Source organism: Dermacentor silvarum, chromosome 5 (assembly GCF_013339745.2).
Source record: "Dermacentor silvarum isolate Dsil-2018 chromosome 5, BIME_Dsil_1.4, whole genome shotgun sequence".
Taxonomy (NCBI): Eukaryota; Metazoa; Arthropoda; class Arachnida; order Ixodida; family Ixodidae; genus Dermacentor; species Dermacentor silvarum.
In genome coordinates, this window is record NC_051158.1 from 102,042,723 (window position 1) to 102,070,176 (window position 27,454).

General features: G+C 47.7%; 1 protein-coding gene across 4 annotated transcripts in view; it reads right to left on the minus strand.

Annotated features, from left to right (window-relative positions):
• Positions 1 to 26,825, minus strand: part of LOC119453676 (probable cytochrome P450 6a13) — a 39,131-nt gene extending 12,306 nt beyond the window's left edge. The window contains exons 1-7 of one of the 4 annotated variants that reach the window (XM_037715723.2): positions 26,729 to 26,825; positions 25,957 to 26,052; positions 19,510 to 19,609; positions 18,881 to 18,933; positions 14,589 to 14,685; positions 7,353 to 7,478; positions 6,254 to 6,491 (exon numbers count right to left, since the gene is read on the minus strand). In XM_037715723.2, coding sequence (XP_037571651.1) covers positions 6,254 to 6,491; positions 7,353 to 7,478; positions 14,589 to 14,685; positions 18,881 to 18,933; positions 19,510 to 19,609; positions 25,957 to 26,052; positions 26,729 to 26,733 — 715 coding nt within the window. In that variant the 5' untranslated portion in view covers positions 26,734 to 26,825. Of the gene's footprint in view, positions 1 to 6,253; positions 6,492 to 7,352; positions 7,479 to 14,588; positions 14,686 to 18,880; positions 18,934 to 19,509; positions 19,610 to 25,956; positions 26,053 to 26,224; positions 26,427 to 26,728 lie in introns of those variants that run through there. The other 3 variants (XM_049668326.1, XM_049668327.1, XM_049668328.1) reach the window with 3 other exon arrangements.
• Between the last annotated feature and the right edge of the window lie 629 nt (positions 26,826 to 27,454).

The window sequence follows — 27,454 nt, forward strand, 5'->3', positions numbered from 1 at the left end:
ATGGGACCCTACCATGATGTTGGCAAATATAATCTTCTACCTGACAGGCACTGCGAAGGTATGGTTTGATAATCACGAAGCTGAGATTGGGAGCTGGGACACCTGCAAAGAAAAACTCCGAGAATTGTTTGGGAAGTCCCTTGGCCGGAAGATCGCCGCGACGAAGACGCTCGCGTCACGTGCAAAGACGGCTACTGAATCTTACGTCGCGTACATAGAAGACGTATTAGCGCTATGCCGAAAGACCGACGCCGAGATGCCGGAGGACGACTAGGTTGGGCATATCTTGAAAGGGATTGGCGACGACGCCTTCAACCTCTTAATGTGTAGAAATTGTTCTACAGTCGACACCATTATAAAGGAGTGCCGGTGCTTTGAGCAGGCTAAAAGCCGGCGCATTGGCCACTCGTTTGCCCGGCTTCCCAACACGGCGGCAACGTCCTCTTGCGAAGACTGCACGGCTGCACAACCGTCGGTTCCACCAGATCTGCTGACACGTATTGTACGCCGCGAACTTGAGGCCATGACCCCTGCTCCAGTTCACGCCTGTGACTCGACCTCATTACGGCTTCATTCGTTCAAGCCATTGTCCGGCAGGAGCTCGCCAACATGGGCATTCACTCTGTGTGCACCGTTGCCAGCGCAAGACAAACTTCGTGGCGTCCGCCCTCTTCTTATCAAGAGCAGCGATACGCTACTCGATATCGCGACCCTGCTGCGTGGCGAACCCCTGACGATCGACCGATGTGTTTTACTTGTCACCGTATCGGCCACGTCGCCCGTTATTGCGCCACCCGCTGGTCCTCGGCGCCTCGAACGCTGTCTACCCCTTACCGCCGTCCCGAGAGAACCCGCATTCCGCCTTCAACCCAGACCTATTTCCCCAACGACGGTGTTTCCCCCAGGATAAGTAGCCGCTCCCCGTCGCCGCGTGGCCACCAGTCAGGCTCGCCTCCAAGCCGTCACCCGTCGTCGCGCTCACCACAGACTCGCCGACCGTCGTCCCCCTTCAACCCTGCTCGTGCCTATCAGGAAGACTAAACAATGCAGCGCCCGGAGGTGACGCTGCATTGACGACTACCACCACAAATCCTCTTCTGACGCTGCCGACAAGACGAAGCTTGTTAGACGTTGATGTTGATGGCGTAACTATTTCTGCACTCATAGATACTGACGCGCACATCTCTGTAATGAGTGCAGATTTTCGTCGACGCCTTCATAAAGTGCTCACGCCAGCCGCCTCCCGTATCCTCCGCGTCGCTGATGGAGGGACTCCTCCCGTTCTTGGGATGTGCACCGCCCGCGTCTGCATTGCTGGTCATCCCACTTCCGTCGAATTTTCCGTCATCGAGAAGTGCCCCCATGACCTTATTCTCGGCTTAGATTTTTTGTCCGTTCATTCTGCCCTCATTGATTGTGCGACCGGTGCTCTTCAGCTTGAGCTGCCCCATCCTCCCGACAGTCCAGCTGACATAACGCCACGCTTATGCTCTCGCCACCACGTTCGTTTGCCGCCGCAAGCTGCTACATAGGTTACTTTGACGTCTTCACATGACATTCCCGATGGTGACTACGTCTTGTCTCCGATTATCGACGTCCTGTTAGCCCGCGATGTCGCCCTGGCTCACACCATTGTTTCCGTTGCTGACAATACGGTGGTCATGCCGCTTCTCAACGTGAGCCTGTTGACTCAGGTTATCCCGCAAGGCATGTCGCTGGCCACCATTTCCGCGCTTGACCCCTGCAAGATTGCCACTTTGGATGCCGATGTTTTGCCGCCTTCTTGCTCGGCTTACTTCGCGCCTTCGTCTCTCGACGACATTAACAAGATGATTGCTCCCGACCTGACCCAGGCGCAAGCCCAAGATCTCTACCATGTCCTGGCGTCCTATCGTGACATCTTTGATTTTGACGGCCGTCCTCTAGGCCAAACATCTGTCGTGGCTCATCTAATCACATCTAATCAACACTGGTGACGCCACGCCTATACGCCGACATCCATATCGCGTATCGCATCACGAACGTCCAGTCATCCAGAACGAGGTCGACAAAATGATTACAAAAGACATCATACAACCTTCATCTAGCCCGTGGGCCTCCCCTGTCGTTCTCGTGAAAAAGAAGGACGGCAGCTGGCGTTTCTGCGTTGATTATCGGAATTTGAACAAAGTCACTCATAAAGACGTCTACCCTTTGCCTAGTATCGATGACGCCCTCGACTGCCTTCATGGAGCCCAATATTTTTCTTCCATCGACCTTCGGTCTGGCTATTGGCAGATTTCAGTCGACCCTATGGACCGCGAAAAAACTGCCTTTATTACGCCCGATGGCCTATACCAATTCAAGGTCATGCCGTTCGGACAGTGTAATGCCCCAGCAACTTTCCAACGTATGATGGACTCGCCGCTACGGGGATATAAGTGGTCCATCTGTCTATGCTATTTAGACGATGTGATTGTCTACTCGCCTACATTTGAGAGCCACCTCACCCATTTATCGGCCGCTCTTGCCGTCTTCCGAAGAGCCACCCTTAAGCTGAACTCCGCCAAGTGCCGTTTCGGGCGGCGCGAGATAACTATGCTCGGTCACCTTGCCAGTGCTGCCGGTGTTCAACCAGACCCCGACAAGGTGCGAGCAGTGCAACAATTTCCCGTGCCGCGTTCAGCCAAAGACGTCCGCAGTTTTGTAGGATTATGTTCATACTTTCGTCGCTTTGTCCGGAACTTCGCGGACATCGCCCGCGCTCTTACGGAACTCTTGAAGAAGGACGTTCCTTTCGTGTGGGGAAACGAACAAGCAGCTTTGTTTTCTGCCCTCGTCCGCCTACTCACTACACCACCAATACTGGCCCATTTCGACCCCTCGTCGCCTACGGAACTTGGCACTGATGCCAGTGGTCATGGAATTGGGGCTGTCCTTGGCCAAACACAGCACGGCAAGGAACGTGTCATCGCCTACGCCAGTCGCCTTCTGTCCTCGTCTGAACGATACTTTTCCATCACTGAACGCGAGTGCCTGGCTTTAGTGTGGGCTGTCACCAACTTCAGAACTTACTTGTTTGGCCAAACTTTTTCTGTAATTACGGACCATCGTGCTCTATGCTGGCTTTCGTCGCTGAAGGATCCGGCTGGACGTCTCGGCCGCTGGGCATTACGGTTTCAAGAATACTCGTTTGATGTGCACTACAAATCTGGACGATTGCACCAGGACGCTGATTGCTTGTCCCGTCACCCTGTCGATGATACCGACCTTATTGAACCTGACTCCGACGCCTGCGTACTGTCCATCCTTGCTTTGGATGATATCCCCACCGAACAGCGACGAGAGGCGCCCTTAAGGCTTATCATCGACCGTCTTACCTCTCCATCACCAGACCATTCTGTTCGCCTGTTTGAGCTACACGACAACGTTCTGTATCGTCGTAATCTCAGCTCAGATGGCCCAGAGCCTCTGCTTGTCCTACCTCGCCATCTTCGCTCCAGTGTTCTTCATCAGCTTCATGACGTACCAACTGCCGCTCACCTAGGTGTCTCGCGTACTTACGCCCGCATCCGACGCCGGTTTTTCTGGCCTAGCATGTACCGTTCTGTGCTCCGCTACGTCGCTGCTTGTGAACGCTGCCAACGCCGCAAGCGCCCTTCAGCGCTGCCTGCAGGCCAGCTACAACCTATTGACATCCCTGCAGAGCCATTCTTCCGCGTCGGCCTTGACCTTCTAGGCCCTTTCCCTACGTCCATCTCGAGAAACAAATGGGTTGCGGTCGCCAAAGACTACGCCACGCGCTTCGCAATCACCAGGGCTTTACCGACAAGCTGTTCTACACACGTCGCTGACTTTCTCCTACACGAGGTAATTCTACATCATGGCGCCCCTCGGCAGCTCCTCACCGATCGCGGGAGGTACTTCCTATCAAGAGTGGTAGATGACATCCTTCGTGCTTGCTCCACTGAACATAAGCTCACCACCGCTTATCATCCGCAGACGAATGGATTGACCGAGCGCCTGAACCGAACGCTAACCGAGATGCTGGCCATGTATGTTTCACCAGATCACCGTGACTGGGACTGCACGTTACCCTTTGTTACCTTTGCGTACAATTCCTCGCGGCATGACACCGCCGGATATTCACCGTTTTATCTGCTGTTTGGCCGACATCCTGCGTTGCCCTTCGAGACTCTCCTTCCTTCGGCTCCTCACTCGCCTACTGAATACGCCATTGACGTCGCAGCTAGAGCCCGTGCAGCTCGTCAACTTGCCCACGATCGACTTTCTGCTTCGCAAGCAGCCCAGAAGTCCCGTTACGATAGCCGACACAGAAGCGTGCACTTCACGCCTGGCTCTCTGGTGCTCCTATGGTCGCCATGCCGCCGCATTGGCCTATCAGAGAAGCTCCTCTCACGTTACACCGGGCCCTACAAGGTCCTTCGTCAACTCGGTGACGTAAATTACGAAATTGTACTCCTGGATCCTGCTTCTTCGACCTCATCGCTGCCAACTGAAGTCGTTCATGTTTCCCGGTTGAAGCCATACTGCTCTTCCAGCTCCTCGCCTTCATAGCAAGCGCCAGGACGGCGCTTCAGCCGCCGGAGAGTGATGTTACGGAGCAATCCATACATGGATCAACGCGATGCTTGGCAGCGCGCCAAGGACGACGATGAAGACGCTAGCTCTTGGCCCGGATCGGATGTCCCTTGCCCTAGCCTCCTCTGTATATATTTTGTAAATACATCCTTCGCCTCCATCTCGCTTCCGTCACAATGTACACCACAACAACAAAAAAGAAAAAGAAAGAAAGCAGCTTTCGCTCTCCGCTCAGGCTTCACGATCTCGCCAAGTGTTTATCCATACAGTGTTCCACCTTCCTGCAACTCTTGGCCTTACAGATCACTGCGCATTGTACTACAAATTAGATTTTAAAGAAAGGTGACTTCAAAGGGCTGCCAGCTGCAACCCAAATAGGGAACTACACGCGCGACATCTACGGCGTAGATACATCATGGCTTGACGCGCCGTTTAAAGAAGACAGACTAGGTGAAGTGCGCTTCACCAACTAGCCCCCGTCGCAACATTACTAGTGGATACAATTATCGCCGTTGACTGCTTGACTTCATTACAGCTTCCCTTCATAGCATTTAGTTTTTTTCCTAGAATATAACATCAAGCGAAAAAGAAATTCACCAGAAATAAGGTGATAGACAAAGTGACCGATAGCTTTCCGTGTATCTTGTTCAGTTTCCCGAGCTGCGTTCATGTGGAGAGGATGCGGCCTAGTGCTCGCCCTCCTCACCTCTCCCCCATCCTCTGTGCGTTACATCATCATTTGTTCTGTCCTGTTGTCCTGTGTGCTTCTCGCTGTCGTCCGATGTCATTTTTACGCTGGTTAATATTGTCTCAAGTCTGTTACGTGATCGCCTGCTTCAACAAATTAAGCGCCTTACTCTTCATTGCTTCTCTGCGCATGCTTCCTTTCCCATTCTTAACACTCCTCCTCCTCCTCGTGCTCCCTCATGCTCGCACAGCCAACGGTGGTAGATCACTGTCCGTCTACCGCAGACACCTAGGAGAGTAGCTAAGAAAAGCTGTCGCTTCGAAAATTAAAAGTGTTAATTTCGCCAAATGTTGCTTCTGTGGATGTGCGAATATTGGAAACTTTCGAATAACGAATCGAATAGCGTCCTATTGGATGCGCTCTTCGTATCAAATTGTCACTATTCGTAAATGCGAATGCTTTTCAAATAGTTCCAAATGTCATCTGCGCCCTAATAACCACAAAATTGGAGCAAAGCTACCGCAAATTGGCACCCCCGTGGGCATAGTATAGACATCAGACTTCAGAACTTGCGTAATGAAGACGGCTACACGGCTTAGGTAGCCATACTTTCCAGGCTGTAGTGCGATCAATCGCACTCTCTGAAGAGCACTGTGCATGTCAACAAACTATACTTGTTCGCTTCTAATCCTCCAGTTGTGGTTTCAATAAACCACAATCTACAACGTAGTATGTTGTGACAGAAACTTGCCAACTGTGAGAATACTGGTATGTGAGCATCGTTTTACAATAATTGTGATTCGAAAACAATTGGAGAAGCATTCGATTTTCAATTCGATTTCATTTGCTTCAGGCACTATTTGATTCGTATTCGATTCAGTCTCAAAAGTCGCTATTCGCACACCCCTTGTCGCTTGGCATCACTTTGTTCTGGATACTTGACGCAAGTTAAGCCCCTTGGTGGCCTGCTTTGTTATCACTCACGGGCAAGATGGTAAAGAAGGCCCGAATTGACGTTCGGAAGGACGGCGAGTGCATCCTTGAACAACGGGTACTCAGGGTTCCGTTGCACGTTCGTGTCGATGCCGTACGCCGCCTTGCCAATCACGTCGAAAGTGAAGCGTTCGCAGAGGCTGTTGATGTCCACCTCCACGCCGCGGTCAGCATGCTCGCCCAAGACATCGATGAACTGCTGTTGGGCGTGCAGCAGAGACGGCATCACCTGTGGCGTGAATAAGCGGGTACTTGCAGTTGTTTAGGCAACTCAGCAGGAGTTTGTTGCAATTCATTCTTTAATAACTGTAACAGATTTCATTCTTTTTCAAATATGGGAGCCCCTATGTGCCTACCTGTGCATATACGTGCGTACTTCTACACAGATGCAGATATGAGTTTATCGCTAGTGCCAATTAGTAGGCAAACGTGACGTCGTATTTATCCTTCCTAAATTTATTACATGTGATGTCCACAGAAAATACCGCTAACTGCAGAGGCTCAGCTAGTGTCCATGCAATTGACATTTTACAGTTACGTATGACGTAATACCGCCAACGTAACCTTCGCTAGCATGTTCCCATGTGCACTGCTTTACGCAAAACTGTACGAGCACATTACGTGAACGCATATCCCGAACCTGCATTCGCCTCTGCATTCAAGCACATGCCCGCACAACCTATCGCTACCTAAATCCTTATTTCACTTATTCACTTGTTCCATTAAACTCAAGCGCACACGATGATGCATATGTAATTAAATAGGTGTAATTACGTACAATAAAAGATGTGACGGACTCGCGTTTCCTGCTGACGAAATACTACAACACAAAATACTACTACACGATACCATACATGATCAGGAAATAATTTATGTATAATGAGGATAGTTTAACAATGTGAAACGTGTGAAGTTGTAGACAATATGACGACGTATTGGTAGCTTGATAATAAACCGTCAGCGGCGTCCCATTGTTGCCCGTTCATGCAGGACTCTGTGTAATTTTTCTATTAGCCTTTTTCGCACTAAGCTGTCAACGTGACGTCATCACACAAACTCTCAGCAGCATTTGTACGCTGCTTTCACTTACCGCTCTTAGCTTGGAGGACGTGAAGAACTGCGACATGCAGTTTCGAGAACTCTTCCACGTGGGACCCTTCGAAAGTATGATGTACTTAGCGAAGAGTGGATCCTTCTCGAAGATGTTAAACATGTGCTGAGAAAAAAAATAAACAGTTGAAAAAGCAGCGTGAGGCACCTTCATGCGGGGTGCAACTCGAAGAAACGTTAAAAGAAAAATGAGGGTAGAATGCAGTTTCGCAAGCACTTATGCGATGGTAGACGTCATACTGACGCGTATAATATCTATGACGAGTGGCGCGCTAATTAACTGTACCACGTTGCGCTAGTTCACACGACGTCTGTTACACGAACAATAGCTACACGACCAATATGCAAGACCAATGGCTGTTTAACTCAAAGAACAGCTGTAACCTCCTAACTTTTCGCAACGCAAGACGTTTTGAGTAGCGCCGTCTACATTGCCGAAAACCTCAAAAGCTTCAGGTGGGGCTCGGCAAGTCACGCTGCTCTCCTAAGCAGCAATGGGTAACATTATTCACCTTATCTTCCCGGTTTCAGCTTGTCATGAGAGATGGTAAACTTTGCATTTGACAACCCCACATTGCCATCGATATTTTGTCACTTTCTCAGTTGTCTCGTGCGTGTAGGCTATATTAAGCGGTTTTTCTCTTATATTTGACGACGAAGATGACACTACATATACCTTCTATGATAATTGTTTTCATTTGAGTTACCCTGGCAGTTACATTTTTATTTTTACAATTAAATACTGAAAAATACTTTCTGACAAAAAAGAGGTAATACGGTGCTGTGCATCTAAAAAATAAGCACTTATGGGGCTATTTCTGCGAGGCTGGTGCGAGCCAAACACCTGATTTCAATGGCCTCTCAACAGTCCTATATAAATAGGCAAATGGTGCTGTCACTCTTCAAATTCACAGTAAACGTTCACATACTTAGTTTGGACGATGCAACATCAACAAACATATGTGGTAAAAATTCTTCGACCTTTACATGTGCTGAAGAGGACGTCTTTTATGCTTTCCTCGTCAACTGCACTTATTTAACGCCAATGTATTGTATTCCCAATGTGGGAGAACAGAGAAACGTGCGGGAGAACAGAGAAACGAAACAATGAAAACATCGATAAGTGTGCTGAATGGGTGTTTATCAAATCCACACCTGTGATGAAATCCACATGTAGGTTGCTTGCCTGCACTATATCCAGGACAGTCTGTATATAGTTCACATATATACACGTATGTGCATGATATAGAAACGACGTTCCTACACCGAGTAGAATGTTCACATATATATTTATATCTATATTTGCAGCTAAAACGAGGCTGTGATATGTAAAGTAGCGAATGCGGCGACCGGAATGAGTCAGCCCGTGAAGACGACGACGAGGCGCTGCAGGGGCTGCACGAGCACGTCAAATATATAATTTGAAGACGACGTCAACGACGTTCGCACGAGGCGAGTGTCGTTGGCTTCATGAAGGCTTCCGCCAATGAGTGACCTACACGCCAGTGCCAAAGGAGAAACAGAGAAAAAGGAATCAGGCGGAGACGGAGAAGAGCATGAAAGCGAAAACCAAGGAGGTTTAAGAAAATTCCGGAGTGACAATGCTGCTTAGTAAGTGAAGTCAGACCGCCGCCATCTTACTCAGGGCGCGTAGAGGCATAAAAGAATAGTGGAATATAGCAAACGTCTTCTTTCTGCCTCCTTCATGTAAATTTCGCTGTAAAGATTTTTTGGATATATATCTTTGCTTCAGTGGTTTTAGGAGGAAACCTGAATGCCGTGGTACATTTTTTTAGAGTTCTTTAGCACCTAGCCAAATATAATATTTTAGCTAGAAACAACTTTTTATTTTCTGGTTACCCTAGCGTTTACATTCGCAAAACAAAAGCACTTAAGGTGTGCGCAGACTGCAGCCTGCGCGGAACTCTTTCAGAGGTGAAGTAAGGGCAAGCGCTGGCTTCACCCCTGCAGGTAAACAGTAGCGAGCTCTGCCACTCCAGACATTTTTTTTAAAACCTCCTTGGCACGAACCAAGGAGTTCGCCAGTGCTCCGGGTGCAGGGGCAAGCCGTCAGGTGTCAGGCCCATGCTTCCAGCCTCCTACTGGTCCAGGGCAAGATTTCAGAGGAATGGTGACTTTGTTCTCCTGATCCCACGCAGGTAGGTGCCGATCGACGTGGGAGAAATGAAGCCCGTGCAATGGAGCAGAGGTAAAGCCATTGAGCTTGGTCGTCGAGACCTCTACCGTGCCAAGAATACTTGCCTATGTTCTCAACGTTACAACCATACTTCTTCGTGCTGGATTGAATGCCTCGTGTTCTTCTGGAGGGGACCAGGATTTTTCTTCGATGGTTTCTAGCGTCGCCACCGCTACTACACTGCGAGCGCCGCCTTCGTCAGCAGCTCTATTTCATCACCTAGCTCCCCTGCAGACCATCAAAGTGTAAGTCCTTTTTGACTTTAATTTTTTTCGTTGTAGACTTATTTTATTGCGAGAGCAATTATATGGACACTCCAGGCGCATTTCTGCCGCCGTTGTCTCGTCGCCGTCGCCGTGAGGTTCCGTATAAAGTTCAACATCGGTAAAATCGTCGCCGTGCCGTATGCTGTGTGTGCGACTGAAAGCGTGCGAGGGTGAACCGGCGGCTCTATCACGTGCACGCAAGGAAGGCAAACGGGAAGAAAGCGCGCCGTCTTCTTTCACGCCCTACGCTCCGGGGGGAAGTTACGGAGGAGAGGGGGGCGTTCTAATCCTGGCAGCCGCGAAAACACAGCGCACGGCGGACTGTGTCTCCGACACAGATGGCTTTGAAGATACAGCGGCCCGCACAGACGTCAGCTCAGATGTAGGGTCGCATTTTACATATTTCCTTCTATGCTGGCAGATTTGTCCCCGCAATGGTGCGCACTTACGCGGCTGTTCAGGCACACATTCTGTTTGCTCTTCAGCCTGAGCAGAGGTATTTTAATTTAGTTAAGCGTGGCATGACGAACGTAAACGTGCTGCCAAATAGAATAAGCACGAGATGGCGCGCGTAGTCAGGAGCACGAAGCAGATATAAACGGCGTGCCCATACTAACGCTTTGCGCGCTTAATTTACTTTCTTTTATTATCATGCGTTCGATTTGCTTTACAAGACTGCCTCCCGTGCTCTGCTGTTTCCTTCTTAACATGTAAGTAAATTTAACAATTTATTCCGTATGTTGGCCAGTTCATACATAGCAAATATACTTGCTGATCAATTAATACGTAGTTGTAATTACATAATGAAAAGATACGACTTATTAAAAGGGCGTATACTTTTCATGTTTTACTGTTATTGTCTTTATTAGCAGTACTGATATTTAAAGTTTATAGAAATATTTGTAGTGCATCAAAGGTGGTAATTTATACAACTATGTCAATATAATGCTAACACACATAACATCGCCATGTGCCGCAAATGCTTCCTAGTTTGCGTAACAATCATACGTTAGGCAATAAATTACGCCTACAACTATCCTACCGGCGGGCCATTTGGATATGATAGCATGAGAGAAGTAACATGATTATATAAGAGAGGATTCACGGATTACACAACAAGGCTATTGTAACTGTTAAACTTTCACATAACAAATGAGTAAACGGCTGGGCCCGTAATAGCTATCTATTCATTTCCATCTAGAAAAAAATTAATTTGTGTATAAATGGAAAATTTCCGAAAAGGAGGAAGGGCCGGGCAAATGCCGATGTAAGATTCAGTGCTTCTGGCGCTATGACTGGATCTCTCCGCATCATATCACCTCCAAACCCCGCTCCTTTCTCTCTTCTCATTGACCTATTATACGGAATGTAAAGCCCCTACACCTTTTTAAGCATACGGCGTAATCCTAGTAATGTCGTTCCCACATCGAAGCACCGCTCCCAATGTTCCTTTACTTTCTCTCTTCGCTCATTCCGTGGTTACGCGCCTCCGCCGCAATGCTAGGCTTTGCGTCATCGCCAACCATCTTGCTCTCCGTTCCCTATCTCACGAACTGAACTTATTCTATTGCGATAACAATTATGTGGACACTCCAAGCGCATTTCTGCCGTTGCCGTCGTAGTCGCCGTGAGGTTCCGTATAAAGTCCAACGGCGATAAAATCGTCGCTGCGCGCCGTACACTGTGTGAGCGAGTGAAAGCATAAGAGGGTGGGCCGGCAATCGCAGCTCAATGTAGCGCAAGCGACGGCGGAAGGCCGGCCGGAAGGAAGCGTTCTTTCGCGCGCAAGGCACGGGGGCGACAGACAAGGAGTGAGTGCGTACAGCTCCGTCGGCTGTTGCTCACAGAGCGGCCGCGCAGGCGCCGTATCTTGAAAGCCATCTGCGATGTGGCCGAAGTGCGCGCACGCGCGGGCCTCATTTTCAAAGCGATCTGCGATGGGAGCAAGGTGGATACACCGAGTGCCGGTAGCTTCGTATGCGCTGTGCTTTCGACGTTCGCGTTGAAGCGAGACGAGAGACAGCGGGAAGGTCACTTTGCTCGCTGCTGCTGGCGCGCTTTCTCACTTCGGCGTTTTCACAGCGAGTTTCCCCGGTCACTGAGCGAGATGTGTTGTTTACCTTTGCGTGCGTGATACCATGCTTGTCTATTTAGTTAGTAAGCGAATGCTCAAAACTTTATACGGCCCATTAAACTACTAGCTTTGGCTCGTATAGCTCTCAACTAATTTCCTATCGCAATCGATGCATCATCTTTCGGGCGAAACAGCGACTTTAAGGCTCGCTGTGCCGCTAGCTTTTCAGTTTGTTTTTGTTCGAAGTTGCACTCCTGCTTGCTCGAACCGCATGTAATCTTCAAAGGTTTTATTGGTGCTCGGCTGCGGCTGTTCCCCATCCATGAAGAAGAGCAAATCTGTACTTGTTTATAATGCATATTTGTTGTCTCATGTTATATTTTTGCCAGGCACGGTACATAAGAGATCTCTGATCTCTGTATTTGTTGATTATATTTATTATTTACATGGATCATGATTTTATTCCTGAACAATTTTTTTAAGTGATTGAAATAACACCTTTACGTTTGTAAAATGCGTACCGTATTTTTTATTCGGCAGTTACTTTATACAGCAACAATGCTGGTATTTCTGCCTTTAATTTTATCTGGACCTCTGTAAAGCCTCTGTCCGAGGGATACCTTTTGTGTAAAACTTGTGGAATAAAGTTTGTTTACCTGGCACCGCTCTTCTCACTAATGTCTGCATTGAACGTAAGCTTCATCTAAGCATGGCGAACGTGGTTGCTGAAGCGAAATAAGCTAACATCATTACGGTGCTTCGGCCGTCTCTACACTTTCTCTCATTTCCCTTACTCCGTCTTTCTGAATTGTTTGCATAACAAAGTACTAGTCGAGGCTAACAAATTATCGAACGAAGACATGTGGATATGGCTGTAAACCACTGGCGACCGTGACTGATAAGCTCGTAGCGGTGAGAGAAGCTGTCACTGCACGTAAGTACTGCAGTTGACTGCGCCAGTAATTTATTTTTTCGTTATTCTTAATTTTATAGATTACCATTAATTACGCTTATTATAAGTTATTCTTAAATACTATAGGTAGTAATGCGCACTAAAATGTAGCTAGTGCGACGCGTGGATGAACCATTTATTATATTGCACTCCTAAGGGTGCTAGCAGTTGGACAAACCAAAAGCATGCTTGAGGGAGTAAAATAATTTGCTCATGTTCCGCATTTAGCCAGTTTAGTTTTTACTTCTCAGAGAGAAGTGCATAGAGAAATTTTTAACAGCGAAGCTGCTTAAGCCAGCCGTAATTTGTGGTGCGTAGCCGTGGTAGCCATGGCAACCCAGAGAAGGAGGAGGAGACCACGTGCATGCGCGCGCGGTCTCCTCCTCGCAAGCTCCCTGCCTCCCCGACCCCTTTCTCTCTTCTCTCCGCGGCGCGCTGAGCCAGGAGAAAAAAAAAAGGCGAAAACTTGCACTAGGCCGCGCAAAGCTCAAGACACAGCGAAGGTGGCCGATTGATATCGAGCGGCTAGCCTCCAACGCATTCGGCGTCGGCAAGCAGCAGCGTTCTTGGCACTGTGCCAACCTTGGTTAGCCTGCCTGAGTTTGTGGCATGCCAGGAACGCTGTCGCTCGTAGGCGCCGACGCGTCCAGCGCTAGTCACGGGGAATGTCGCGAAAGGGAAGGTACCTCCGAAAATGATCGCTTGAGAATACTTTCCTACACACGTAGTTAAGTTAAACCAAGTTAAGACCTAGCAGGCAGCCAAGTTCATACCTAGCAGTAGCAGCCAGTAAGCTTCGCTGTGTCTAAGCTTTGCGCGACGGAGTGAAAACTTGCCCGATTTTCTAGTTGAAGGCTTATTTTCAGTTATTTTTATTGAAAAACCCATCAACAAAAATGTTACGCGATTGTTATCATAACAATCGTAAGTGGAGTTTGTGAATGTTTTTCTTAATTGAGCATCTACTGGTGTTTTCGGCAACACGCAGAACCATTTGTTATTTATCCCAAGAGTATCGGCACAGCTTCACTTATGAAAACACTTTGTTTCTTTTAGCTAATTGAAGAATATATAAAGACAGAGCCGAGAAATTTTGAGAAATGTCACCATTCTTGAACTCCAAAAGTTTTGGATTTCAAGATTAACAACGACCACGTCGCTCATGACCTTGAAGTCCTTCGCGCGCAGCGTTAAAGAAGGAAAATGCGGCCAAGATCGATTACGAATATAGCGATGGGGACAAGATCAGCCCCAAAGGGTGCAAACTTTTTTTATGATCGTATAGCACATGCCTCACGTGGGACATGCACCTTATGAGTTATGGTAACATACAGGTTTTTACACGTGATCCCATACGTTAATATAACCATATGAAACCTGCTCCATATGACAGAGATCTAGGGACGTAGGAGTACTTAGATGGAACATATATTGGTTTTATGTTGAATTATTCGGTGCAAGGCGTAAGGAATGTTTCATAGGGAACGATTAAGAGATATATTTTTCCTACGTGCCAGAATCGCACTTCCTGTTTCCAGACTATTGCATTTCGTACATTCTGCGCTTCGCGGTAGCAGAAGTAAAAAAGGGTGGGGGCTGCTTAGTGAGTGCATTGAAAAAGCCAGCAGGACAGGTGGGTAAGCTTCTCTAGCGCTGCACCGTGTGATATAAAAATGATGACACCTCGTAAGACGAAGTGTCGCGACGTTAGTTGACTTTGTACTTACGCCACGCCCTGAAAACTTGTTTGACTCCTTGATGAATATTTCATTTATCATGTCCAGATCCTTGACCACCATGAACGGCGTATCGCCTATAAAGAAGCTAGGGAAAACATTCAGGAAAAATGGTGAGTAAATGTGGAAGGCACGTAAGCCGTTTATTAAGTACGGAGTGCAAATTTTCGAATGGTATTCAAGACGGTGCGCACGCTTGAAGCCACAAGACGCGTAACATGGTCTTGAAAGCAAGCGAAGGACAACAATTCTCTGTATATTTATCATTAGCAATATACGTCAATAATAATTTTCCTTCACCTTAGTCTTATTCGAAATATGAATATAAATTATAGAAACGTCCCTTTTATTAGCAAAAACAAGTGTTATCTGTAGCTTCGAGTGTTCTTAGATATGTAAAAAAATTTGGTATGATGTCCGTTGTGCTCGTTTCCCACCGTTGCTGGGCAAATTCTACCATTCTCTCTTGCGTACCGTTTTTAAGTTGCACTTTGCAGGACCCAAACGATCAAATTTATTCTGGAGCACCTTAATTAGGCGCTCATCGTACCCTATACAATGTCTTTGAACGTTGAACAATACGAATCACTTTACATAAATGAATTTCTCGTTTTACGCTTTAAATGAAACAGTAGTGTACCATTAAGCCTCAGAATTTATGTGTTATGTAGTTTTTGTGACTGCAATGGGAGGAATCTGCACAGCGACTATTTAGGGGCGTCAGAGTGCAGAGCTGCCAACTACGTTTGAGCAACGGAGCTCGTTGAATTTCTACACAGAGCCCGGTACATGAACCTTTTATTTGCGAAGCACCTTATGCGCCCGGGCGGTCGGCGTCTCCTGTCGTAGTCACGGTAAGCAAGCGGCTCGTGCTCGCGCTGGGCACCCACTCGTGCCAGTGCTCCCGCGTTCGTCGTCGTCGTCGTCCACCACAGCTGGCTGCGTTGCCGCTCATCATTCCAGTGTAGAATTTCACTTCTCTTTGGTTGTCGTAATGGGGAGGCCACGTTTACGGGGTTATAAGCCATTGCTTAAGGCAGTATGAGCCCATTCGCGGTGCATCACTGCATGCGTCGCACCTCCCCAGGTTTTACTTTAGTGGAGCTGCATTTCACTCAATGGGTCATTTGGCACTTATGCGTAAAATTGAATTCACCGCTCAAACCGAGCCTACGACTTAACTCGTGCTAACTGTAATAACTAATAAAATTAAAACAGTAAGAAAGGCGTCCACAATGGCCGAATTGCTGACGGAGGTAAAGAAAACAATCGTGGTTTTGCTAATACTTCATGGTAAAAGACATCATCTAAAATAATGCTAATGACGGCTTGGCCGCACGGATTTTTTCGTGTTTTTTTTTTTTTACATTCCGCCTCATTGGCACCCGGCCGCTGCAGCTGGGATTCACCACCACGGATTCGCACTCGGTGGATGAACGCTATAGCCACTGAACCAATGCCGTGAGTCTCCACGCGAAATTCAGCGACTGTCCCAGGTTACTTGTTTTATTGCAATTGGCATTTTTGCCTTACATCAGGTGTGTTTAGCCTATCTATCTATCTATCTATCTATCTATCTATCTATCTATCTATCTATCTATCTATCTATCTATCTATCTATCCTTTTACGCAGAACCAGTGGCCCATGTTGTATAGTGGCTTTGGCCACTAGGCATGACGACGAATGTATTACGTAGACGCAAGGGCTACGACAAAATGGCGAAGAAGGAATGGCGTTGATGGAACGACAAAAGTGCTGTGATTGGGACGATATGATGGCAATTAGATGACGATTCCTAATTGATGATGGTATTGCTACGGCAGCGTGTCGACTACATGAAAGGACAACGGGTTAAAGACGAGTGCATGACGAGGACGCCTTGACGAAGACGGTACGACGGCATGCGCATGAGACACCTGGAAAACAACGACGGTATGACAACCCCGCACAATCGCGATTGAACGGCAGCATGATTACGATAGAATGGTGAAGGAATGACCTCGATGCATCTACGAGGGTGTTATGTCGACAAACGCATGGCGACAATTGGATGACGCTACTGAAGTGACCATGATGACAAATCAACCGCGTGATGACGAGACGCAAGACGGCAATGATATGACGACGATTCTGTGACAATTACGGCTTGGCGGCAATGGCTTGCCCAGAGCCAAATGACGAAGGTAGAAAGTGCGATGGGATCTCGACGATGGTATGACAACGAATGCACCATAAAGCCCGCATCACAACAGTGTCACAAGTGTGACAAGGGCAGTTTACCTCCCTGCCTTTCACTCGCTCGCTTGCCACGGTTTACCGTGGCAAGCGAGTGTCATAGTAAAGCGGGATGATGCCACAGTATGGACGATATCTGAGTATTACAACTACACGTGCTATATGTCACTTCAGAAATACGGTATGTTAATACATTGCTAGAATTTTAATTGCATCCTCGATTGACGTGAGACAAATTCTGCCGTAATTTTCTATCTACTAATCTATGCATCAATGTTTTTTATCTATCTTCTTGCGCCGACACAGTGGCCGAAGTTGTCTACCAGCTCGGACCAATACGTATTTCATCGCCGTCGGGCTGCCGTCCGCCATGGTCGTTCCATCATCATCGTTCCTAGTCATGATCAGACTATCCGCATGTCGTTGTGGACAGGCATTCTACGCCAGGCCCGCTGGCCCAAGTTGCCTAGTAGCTTGGGCCCCCAGCTATGTGCTCGCGGTTCGTCGTCAATGCATCGGCGTCATACAGTTGTCGTCATCCCGCCATACTCTTGCGCTTTCTTCGCAAGCGAATACCATAGTAAAGTGGGACGATACCGGAGTATCTCACATATACAGAAACTTCCGGAAGCCTCACAATGAACACCAGTGATGTTAAATAAGCCTGACTTCAGAAATACGATGTGTCGCTACCTAGCTCACTTTACACTTTAACCTAACTTGAATCCCACTACTGCCGATTGTCATCGTGAGATGAGTTCTTCTGCAATTTTTTTGCCTATAGCTCACATGGACTCAGACTCACTAGCATTCGGCTCAGCTGGGCTCACTCTTGTTTAGACTCGTCAGCATTCAAATCAGCCGGGCTCACTCGGTCTCTGATTCAGCAGAATTCTATTCATATTGCTCATGTGGACTAAGGCCCGCGAAAATTCTACTTAACCAGGCTGACTGGCACTGAGACTCGCCAAGCCCCAAATCCGTCAGGCTCACCTGTACTCTGACTCGCCAGACTAGAACTGACCCAGGCTCACACGTGCTCAGACTCACAGGTGCTCTACTCAGCTGGACTTGCTCGGATTCAGACTCACGAGTCTTCTACTCAACCATGCTCACTTGGACTAAGGCTTACCAAAATTCTGATAAGCCAGGCTCCGCCTGGCTAAGTTGAACTCACCATACTCAGCCGGGCTCACCCATATTCTAACTCATCAAACTAGACGGAGCAGAGCTCACTTGTGCTCAGAATCACCAGCATTCTACTCAGCCGGGCTCGCTCGGGCTCAGACTAACTATAATTTTACTCAGCCGGGCTCATTCAGATTAGAATCACCAGAATTGTACTGAGACGGGCTCAGTCGGGCTCACATTCCCCAGAATTCTACTCAGATGGACTCAGACTGACTCACGTGCTGGTCAGAGTGAGTTGACTCATGAGTGAGCTTGCCCACCTCTGCTGCTGAGACATTGTGATATCGGGCATTTGCAGTACTGCTCTGACCATTTCCCTGCCCTTTGAATAACACATAAGTAGCAATAATTAAGCATGACTTTAGATTACTGCCAAGAACACTTACAGGAACCGTATCTTACTCTAAAAAACGTGGCTTCGGCTTAGCTCAGCTAACCCAGGATATGCAAAGCGAAAGCTTGGTTTAGAATGATTAAGTCTTGGTTTCATTTGGTTAGCCTTTCATTCAGTTGTAATTGTTATACTTAGGTATACACTCATCGATATAAGCCAGGTATAAATTATAAGCCAAGTCCAAGCGTTTTGCGAGCCGAACGGCTAGCTCTTCCTCAGTCTCCGACGCTAGCTTAGCGTGCTTGGCATTCCCGACCCTCTCCAGTGAAGCAGTCCAACGGGGAAAGACGCGTGTCAGATGCCGCTTGCGGCGTAGTCAGACGCCGGTAAGACGCTGCGGGGTGGTCAGACCATAAAGAAAGAAACGCTGCCAGCTGCGGCGGTTGCTAGGCAACGGCTCAGCTCGCGGTGCTGCCACCGGCCACAGCGAAACGGCGAGAACGGCGTGTACCGTTTACTCACCCAAAGACGTTGCCGTATTCTTTTATCCATTCGTCGAGCCTCTTGATTGTAGTCTGGAATAGGCAGCGTTCAACAGACTGCTCACCGCTGGTCTAACTAAACGCGACTTGATTCACTCAACAAATGAGCTATGCAGGCTGTTTAGCCTTGTCTGCGTTTCGTAATCGCCAAGATTGTTAGCCATATGAATTTATGTTATCATTAAGTAAATGTCGATGTCGTGGTAGTTATATATCTACCGAATGAGTTGCTATGTGCATGATAATAGTTGGATTTTCTGTAAGACGAATTAAATACAGGCATTTTTCAAGTGCATAACTTTCAAGAAAAATGTTTGTTAATGCATCTTGAGTTCTCCGTAAAACTGTTTCATATACATTGTAATATTGCTATTCTTTACTTGTGTATTTCTATAAGAATTCACTGATGGTCATACAGTCTGCAACACATTTTGCGCCCAGCGGGCATTGAAATATGGAGAAATAAACACATCGGTGTGAATAGAGCAATAGCCGACTAAAACTTATTCAGACCCGTCTAAGACATCTGTCATATTTTATTGTTTGTGTAAAAATTATACCTGCACCGGTACTTCTGTTCTCCAAGCTATGAATGAATCTTGTACTTACGGGTTTCCAGAAATCATGCGAATTGCCGCTGATTAGGCTCCGGAGCGGCACAGTTGGTACTCCCGTGCCATCGAAAGCGTCGAAGCATTTACGACGCTGCCTGTAAAAAGTTAGCGGGGTGCGGCAATCACGGCCTGCTCGCTGCATTCCCAAGTAAATCAGAATGGGGGTAGTGCCTATATGAAACAAAAGTAAACTGTGTAGGTTAGAAATTCGGCGTTGTTGGTACTACATAATGCAAGGGAAGCGCGAAGCCCAAGGACAGATGCAGGGTACAACTATGCGCCAAATTCAACACATTATTCATTTGTAAATAGGACGCCAATACATAAATATATATACATATGCACACAAGTGACACTCAAATTTCTTAGACACCCTGCATGAACGGGGACAAAAGACAAAAGACAACCTTTCTTTCTCCTGCAAAAAAACACCACTCTTTTACCAGAGTCACGCAGTCTATGATCACCACATGCCACCAAATAACTCGGTCAGACGAGTTGTCAAGAGCCGCGGGGACCTCGACGAACGCTGTAGTAGTCAACTAGGCTTTAGATCAAAATAAGTTATTTCATGTCATGCAATGCAATACAATACAATACAATTTATTTACATCAGTACATGAAGATGGAGGAAGTGGGGAAAAAACAAAAGCGCTTGACGAGGTTCCTACCCGCTTAAAGCAGGCAGCGCCAGGACGATTCACATTTGAGTGACAAATGGGGCGTCTATTCAGCTCGGCCGAGGCGCGGTGCCCTGCGCCATTTACTTTCATCTGCGCAGCACTCAACGACCAAGGAGCAATCTCCGCTGGGAGCGTTTTCCCTCGCACATGACCCCACATCTTCATGACGGATGGCGACAAGCCCGCGCTCTTTTCCAAGATCCTTTCCCCACCGGACACTGTCACATGCTACTTTGACGCAGGGTAATGACAAGAACTTGACAAGGGAATGACAGCTGTTTCCTACCTCAGTTGGACAGTGTTTTGTGACCCGAAAGCACCTCTCCAAAGGACGCGAAGTTACGACGTGGTAATTACGAGCAACTGCTGTCCGCAATCAACAAAATTTGCCATTGTGTTTCTGAACTAGGGCATGATACCAGTTGCTGCCGGGACACTGTGGCATCGTTCGTAATCGCCTCGCCAATGACACTGACCGACGTGGTCCGGCTGGAGCACCGACACTCCTTATACCAAATGGCTTCGATGGGGGCGAAATGCGAAAACACCCGTGTACTTAGATTTAGGTGCACGTTAAAGAACCCCAGGTGGTCCAAATTTCCGGAGTCCCCCACTACGGCGTGCCTCATTATCAGATCGTGGTTTTGGCACGTAAAACCCCATATTTTTTTTTTCGTCCAACAATTACTCGAGGGAACTCGGGTGCCTGTGTCTACGAGAGCTGCAATTGGGGCGGTTCATCCAGCGTGATAATTATGTTAAGTACCTGGATTTGCGTAAACTTCGTCCATCTGGCTCCAAACGGCTCCGCGACTTCGTAAAATTTTCATTTTCAGCAAAGCACTGTGTATTGGACAATTAAAAAAAACATTATTAAAACTGTTCAACAGGAAGATTCGAGCCCAGGACATCTAGCACAGAAGCCGGATATTGAAACCATTACGCCACGGAAGCATGAATCAACAAGCGGTATAGAACGCCCTTATGAATTTCTTGCGGGCAAGTCCGCGTGTTAAGACGCTTGGCGCCTTTCAATTTCACCACCTCGACAGGTTGAGCCGCTGCAATTAGCAGCGATTGTTCCTGTTCGCAGAGTGTCTGCACTTGGAAGAGTATAGATCACTTAGAAATTTATGACAACGAAGACAGATCTCGACAAAGGATTACCTTTGTCGAGAGTAGACGCTGTAAGAGAGCTTCGCAATGTCGCGCGTTCCATCACGTTGAGTGACTGGAATACTCCTCAGTTAACTGGGACACCCGGTATATATGTTCTGACTCTTGCGCCAGTCTTGATTGCGCCCAAACAATATCTATCTATCTATCTATCTATCTATCTACGTTCTTACGCCTTAGGTCTGCGTATCTATGTATGTTTGTCTCTAACCATTTTGCCGCCTACCTGTGTCATGGGTAGTCCGTGCCCAAATGGTTAGCGCATCATGCTGATGTGCGGAGGGAACAGGCTTCAATCCCACCATTGGAACAACTTGGGTCACTGAATGTATTCCAGGGGCGTACATACGTGCCGCTCTTCAACGAGCCGCTTTCACGTCGACATCGGTTACTCTACAAATGTGTCGTTGGTTGGCACCACTGTTCCAAGAAACTCTTCGACACCGACTTGGAACGCTGGGTATGTGCCACTCGGTCTAAGCTGGTCTTCAGTGAACCTCTCCCCAACTTGGATCACTGAGTATGTGCCACTGCGTGTGTGCAAGGGAGGGAACGATTCTCAGCGTTCGCAGGCATGCACCGGGGCTCCACGGTTCTCGTCTCAGAGACCACGCGTGGACTTCTCGGAAGTGTCACTAGATGTCGCACCACGTCCGGAAGGACGCGCGCGAGCGGAGTCCGGTTGACGCATGACGTTTTTGTCAGCGTTCGCACGCACAGGCACGCCATGCATGTTGGATGCCATGCGCAGGCTTCGTGGCGGTGGCGTTAGTTGGTGCTGACTTCTTTGGGAAGTGCGAAAGATGCGTCCCGCTGCAGTAGCCGCCTCATACATAACTATTTTCGACGGTGGCAATATGTTGTGTCGCTCTATTGGTTGCATATGCTAAGGAATTTCCTTTGACATTAATCGTGGAATAGGTTCTGCTGCAATATTTTTTTTCGCTCTCTGTCTCCTCAAACGCCACAAAAGCCCTCACACGATGGCATGTGCTGACAGGCCCGTCTTTTCGCTAACACGCTCATCTCTAGATGATGGTACAAACGAATGTGTTTAACGGGGCCAAGTTCTACGTTCGCATTGTCACGCGTTGCCTCTCTTAAGAACCATGTTTAATTAAATATGACGAACTCTTTATTTTGTCGTTGCAAATGTCATACTTAGAGTTATTAAGTTTGCGAGAACACCTTCCCGTTCACTGGTTTTCTAGACTAATATATTTAGTGTTTGCGTTTGGCCCACACCCGGCAGCTCTGAGCTGCGAGAGCACGCACGCTTTGAATCAGCAGTCAAAGTTCAATCATAACCCCCGACTACCAACGACTGATAGCCAATCAACAACCAACAAACAGGCGAAGAGCCAAATAAAGCAGTTCCCTTTAAAAATGGTACCCTTGCGAGCATTGAGCAAAAAGCACTGATAAACATAGTGAACGATATTCCCACATATGCGTGTATCCACCAATATGTTTCACCTCACATTATAAAATTGACAGAAACATAGGCTTTCCTATTGTGGATATAAGTTTCAATGTTAAGTGCCCGAGTTGGAACAGTATTGCTTGGCGAGGACGTGTTATTTGCTGCAGAAGAACCTACCAGGCTTGATACCATTGACGCACAGAATAATCCACCACAAATATAACTAGTACCATGAAATACGTCAGCGTGGACAGCACTAAACTACAAGCGCCGGTGTAATAGTTGACTACCATCCTCTTTTCCGCTGAAAATCCCTCTCCTGCCGACACCGCAGGGGCGAGATGGTGGCGAGTGTCGAGGAGGAATGTCCTCCCCGATCGCTCTACGACAGCACCTAAAAGACAACCAGAATGTTCTGAGCTAGTAGGAGTCCGGCTAAGAACACGCCCCGGAACTCTGTTGTGCGAGGGCAAGCGCTTTTTGCTTCGGCGCCATTGTGCCGGCGATGAAATTCCCACAACCAAACGCAGGAGTGGAGGAAAGAATAAAAAAAGTTTGCATCGCGTGAGGTGGTCAACAGCCACAATGGCCCAGCGGTTTCCAGCAGATGTCATCGGAAGGGGCCCGCACACATCGATGCCGATGCGCCCAAAGGGCTGGGTAGGGCAAGGTAAAAGTTGCAGACCGGCTGGCGAGAGCCATGGTGACAATTTCCGACGCTGTCAATCGGGACCGGAACGTACGAACTGAACGTAGCTGTACATTCCTCGCCAGTAGTACCGCTGTTGAGGGCGCTGGTAAGTCTCGAAAACACCACAGTGTGCGCACTGTGTATCGGCATGGAAACCTGTGCATATTTTGGAAGGCAGGCTGCGAGGCACTACAACCACTACTGGCGGCCGTCGGAGTTGTAATTGCGTCTGTGAAGCTGGTTGTCGCGAATGGCGAAATGGTGAGCTTGATGGCGCAACGCGCGAGGGGTTGATCTGGTCGATGGATCAGAGAGCAAGCGTGTTATCGAGGCAATCCAGAGGTCCTTGCGCCGCTCGCTAAGCGATGGTGCGAAGGTCGTTAGAAAACACAGTAAAACGAGAAACAGGGCAACGAGCATTGTTATCAGCCAAGGAAGAGCGCGAGAGGGCGTCGGCGTCCGAGTGCTGCCGTCCGCTGTGGCAGAGCCCGCGGATATTGTAGTCTCGCAGGCGAAGCGCCCAACGTGCAAGACAGCCAGACGGATCTTTCAATGGTGACAGCCAACATAGTGCGTGGCGGTACATGACGACATCAAATAGGCGGCCATACAAATATGGCCGGAACTTAGTAGGAGCCCAGATTATAGTGAGACATTATTTTTCGGTCACGGTGTAATTACTCTCGGCTTTTGTGAGCGTTCGGCATGCATAAGCCGAACGCTTACAAGGGAACCCTCGTTCTTGCCAATGGAACACTAAATCACGACCTGATACACACAAATATGCAGTCACCACACAGGCATGGCTCAGACAGGTTAGCTAATAGACGAGCGCCTGATTTTTTATTAAACGCAGTAGGTGGTACGTAGAGCTTTGACAAAACGCATGAAGCTAATAAAAATTAGCGATTACGCACTTAATAAAAGTCCCTTGCCATTGTCAGCATTCGGGTGAGAACTCGTGTTCTGCGGCAATTTGCCATGGTTGGGCAGTACTGTAGCCTTACCGGTCGAACATACGGTGCTGCCTTATGTGCTACCGGTGCTAACAGATGGGGGAAACTTGGAGGTTAACAGAGAAGCCCGAGAACAAGTTGAGGACCGTACAAAGAGCGATGGAACGAAAAATGTTAGGCCTAACGTTAAGAGACAGGAAGGGAGCGGTGTAGATCAGAGAGCAAACCGGGATAGCCGATATTCTAATCGACATTAAATTTTTTAAATGACTCTGGCAAGGCCATCTAATGCGTAGAATGTATAACCGGTGGACCATTAGAGTTACAGAATGTACACCAAAAGGAGGGAAGCGCAGTCGAGGACGCCAATAAACTAGGTGGAGTGATGAAGTTAGGAAATTTGCAGGCACAAGTTATGATCTGCTAGCGCAAGAAAGGGGTAATTTGAGATCGCATGGAGAGGCCTTCGTCCTGCAGTGGACACAAGAATAGGCTGATGATGATAATAGCCTTACTGTTATAGTGTTTCCGTATAAGATCCGTGTTTTAGTTAAGTTCTCTCTTACAACTGGCGGGGCACTTATCGCTCACACTTTCTCTACGCGAAACGCAATTACAATAGTATTTGCAGCTTCACAGTAAAGGTGATCCGATTCATTAAGGCGTGCTCCTTGCGTACATCTAGAATGTGTTGACTTACCGTGAACGGCTGTGAATAAAAATGAAAATGTGCCGTCAGAGTTATTCTGAGACAAATAGGCGCAAGAGGAAAACAGAGTATATCTTTTCTTTCGCTTTCGTGAAATCATTCTGTTTTATCGCTCTTCCAAGCACGCTTCACCATGCGCCATTGCCGGTCAAAGTACAGAAACTGCTTTCCCGGCCGCAACTGCTATTCGCGTTCACCGCACTCGGTCTTCTGATCGTCGCAACAACACCTGCCATTCATATACCCTTCAGGGGCGAATTACGTTTGTCTGTTGCAGAAGTTTGGTGTTATTTTATTGCAGATAAATGTTGCAGAGGTTTCTTCCGTGGTAATGCAACAGCGAAACTGGCCGGGCGATGCTTAGTGCATTTTATGAAGAATGCTCGTAATAAACGCTAAATCATTAAACAGTCAATCGGCTAGTATAGTTTCACAAAAAGAAATGAATCAGTGGCTCCGAAGGTATGCACAAGTGGTGGCTGGAAGCATCGCGAGAAAGAAAAATAAACATATTCTCTAGGTTCACTGCATTGAACATCCCGCCAGACGTGCTGCCGCATTTAGGAGACTGGTCCGCGTCACCGTACTGAGAATATTTCCGGTGAAGTCGCATTGACTCCACAAGGGGTTCCATATACCCCAATATATGCATGCGCGCTTTTTTTTTCCTAACAGCACTTGACGTTAACGGGAAGAACAAGCCGCGTGCACTGATGGGTACAGTGTAAATAACAGTGAGGTTTACAAAAGCTCGCATGCATAAACTTTTGTAACGACACAACAAAACGAGGACATATTCCTCACCTGATAAACCAGCGGCTTAGGCGGTGACAAACAAAGACGACCAGTGCGACAAGCAGGGTGCAGCCAATGCTCCACATAGCCTCTGTACTGAGTTGCCTCAACGAGCCCAGACGAGAAAGAAAGAAAGCTCTGTTGAAACATCGGGGCGATGACAAGACACGGGTGCGTAGAATTAGAAAAGGATAGCAGTGATAAGCAATACCCCCGTCTTCAAGGTACCCTCACCGGAGAAAACATTCCAACAACGAGTCAATCACATCGGACATACCTGTTATCGCGAGCACCTTCGGCACGTGGCGTATTCAAGTCCGACTGCTACGGCGAGTGTACTTGCTGCAAAACAGTGCTCGCCTTCTTTCGTTTAGCGGTCGCACTACAATATCTGGTTGGAAAGAATGTCCCTGCTATTGTTATCGCTGATATATCACTGCTTCTCGGCCAGCTGACTCGGTCTGAGTCGTTTTCTTTGCCCCATGTAGAGATGATGCGGCCTAGAATGCGCGCTCAGCACCACCGGTCAGTCGCTTATGCTTACTCAAGGTAAGAAAATTGATAACACAATTTACGACGACTCAATCCATTTATTGTGGGAAGAATACATTTCTCCTTACTAAATACCTTGCTATGTCAGAAAGGAACAACAGCTTTCTCGCATGGTCATTTCTTACGATGCTACGACGAGCACGGAGAACAACAAGACGCATCCGTCAAAATATATCGGGTATTGCTAGTGCGAGTATAACCAAGGGCAAATAGCAGTAATAAACAATACCTCATTCTGGGAGATGCCCTCACCGGAGAAAATATGTAAGCAACCCGTCAAGAAGAGTGCAGGTATCCGTTATCGCCAGCACCTTTCGTGAACTTCGTATTCGGGTCAGTATTCCGATGAATAGAGATGATGACGCTGGTGTTATTGTTCGCGCTATCGCCGTAGTTAGCTGAGCGAAGGAGGCGGTATATCGACAGAGCCGATAGAGACAACCTTTGCTATTGTTGACACCACCTCGACCTGCGGTACGAGGAGACCCTCGCTTATCCTCGATACGTTTTCCTTGACGCCATAATAGCGGACGTCGCACCGCCGAAACTGCGGCGAAAAGCGAAGTGAAGAAAGCTCGTGTTTTTCCAGCACATCCTATTGGGGTGCTTGCGTCAGTTGTAGGCTTGTATGCACCCTTATAACCTGCACGCAGCGGAAGTAAGTTTATTTTGCTTGACTTTACGGCGTGATAAATTAGGCTTCGTTGAAGCATGTAAATAGTAGAGATGCATCACCCGGATGCTACCAGAGAGATTACTTTGTTGTGTGTATTACCAGACATTCCACGGGGTTCCAGTGCAGCCACTGAGGCACGAGCCGCGTAAGAACCTATTACAGATTCACCTTATGTGCACAAACATATATATATATATATATATATATATATATGTCATATCAGAAGAAGCCAACAAACAATGACACCAAGGACAACATAGGGGACATTGCTTTGTACTT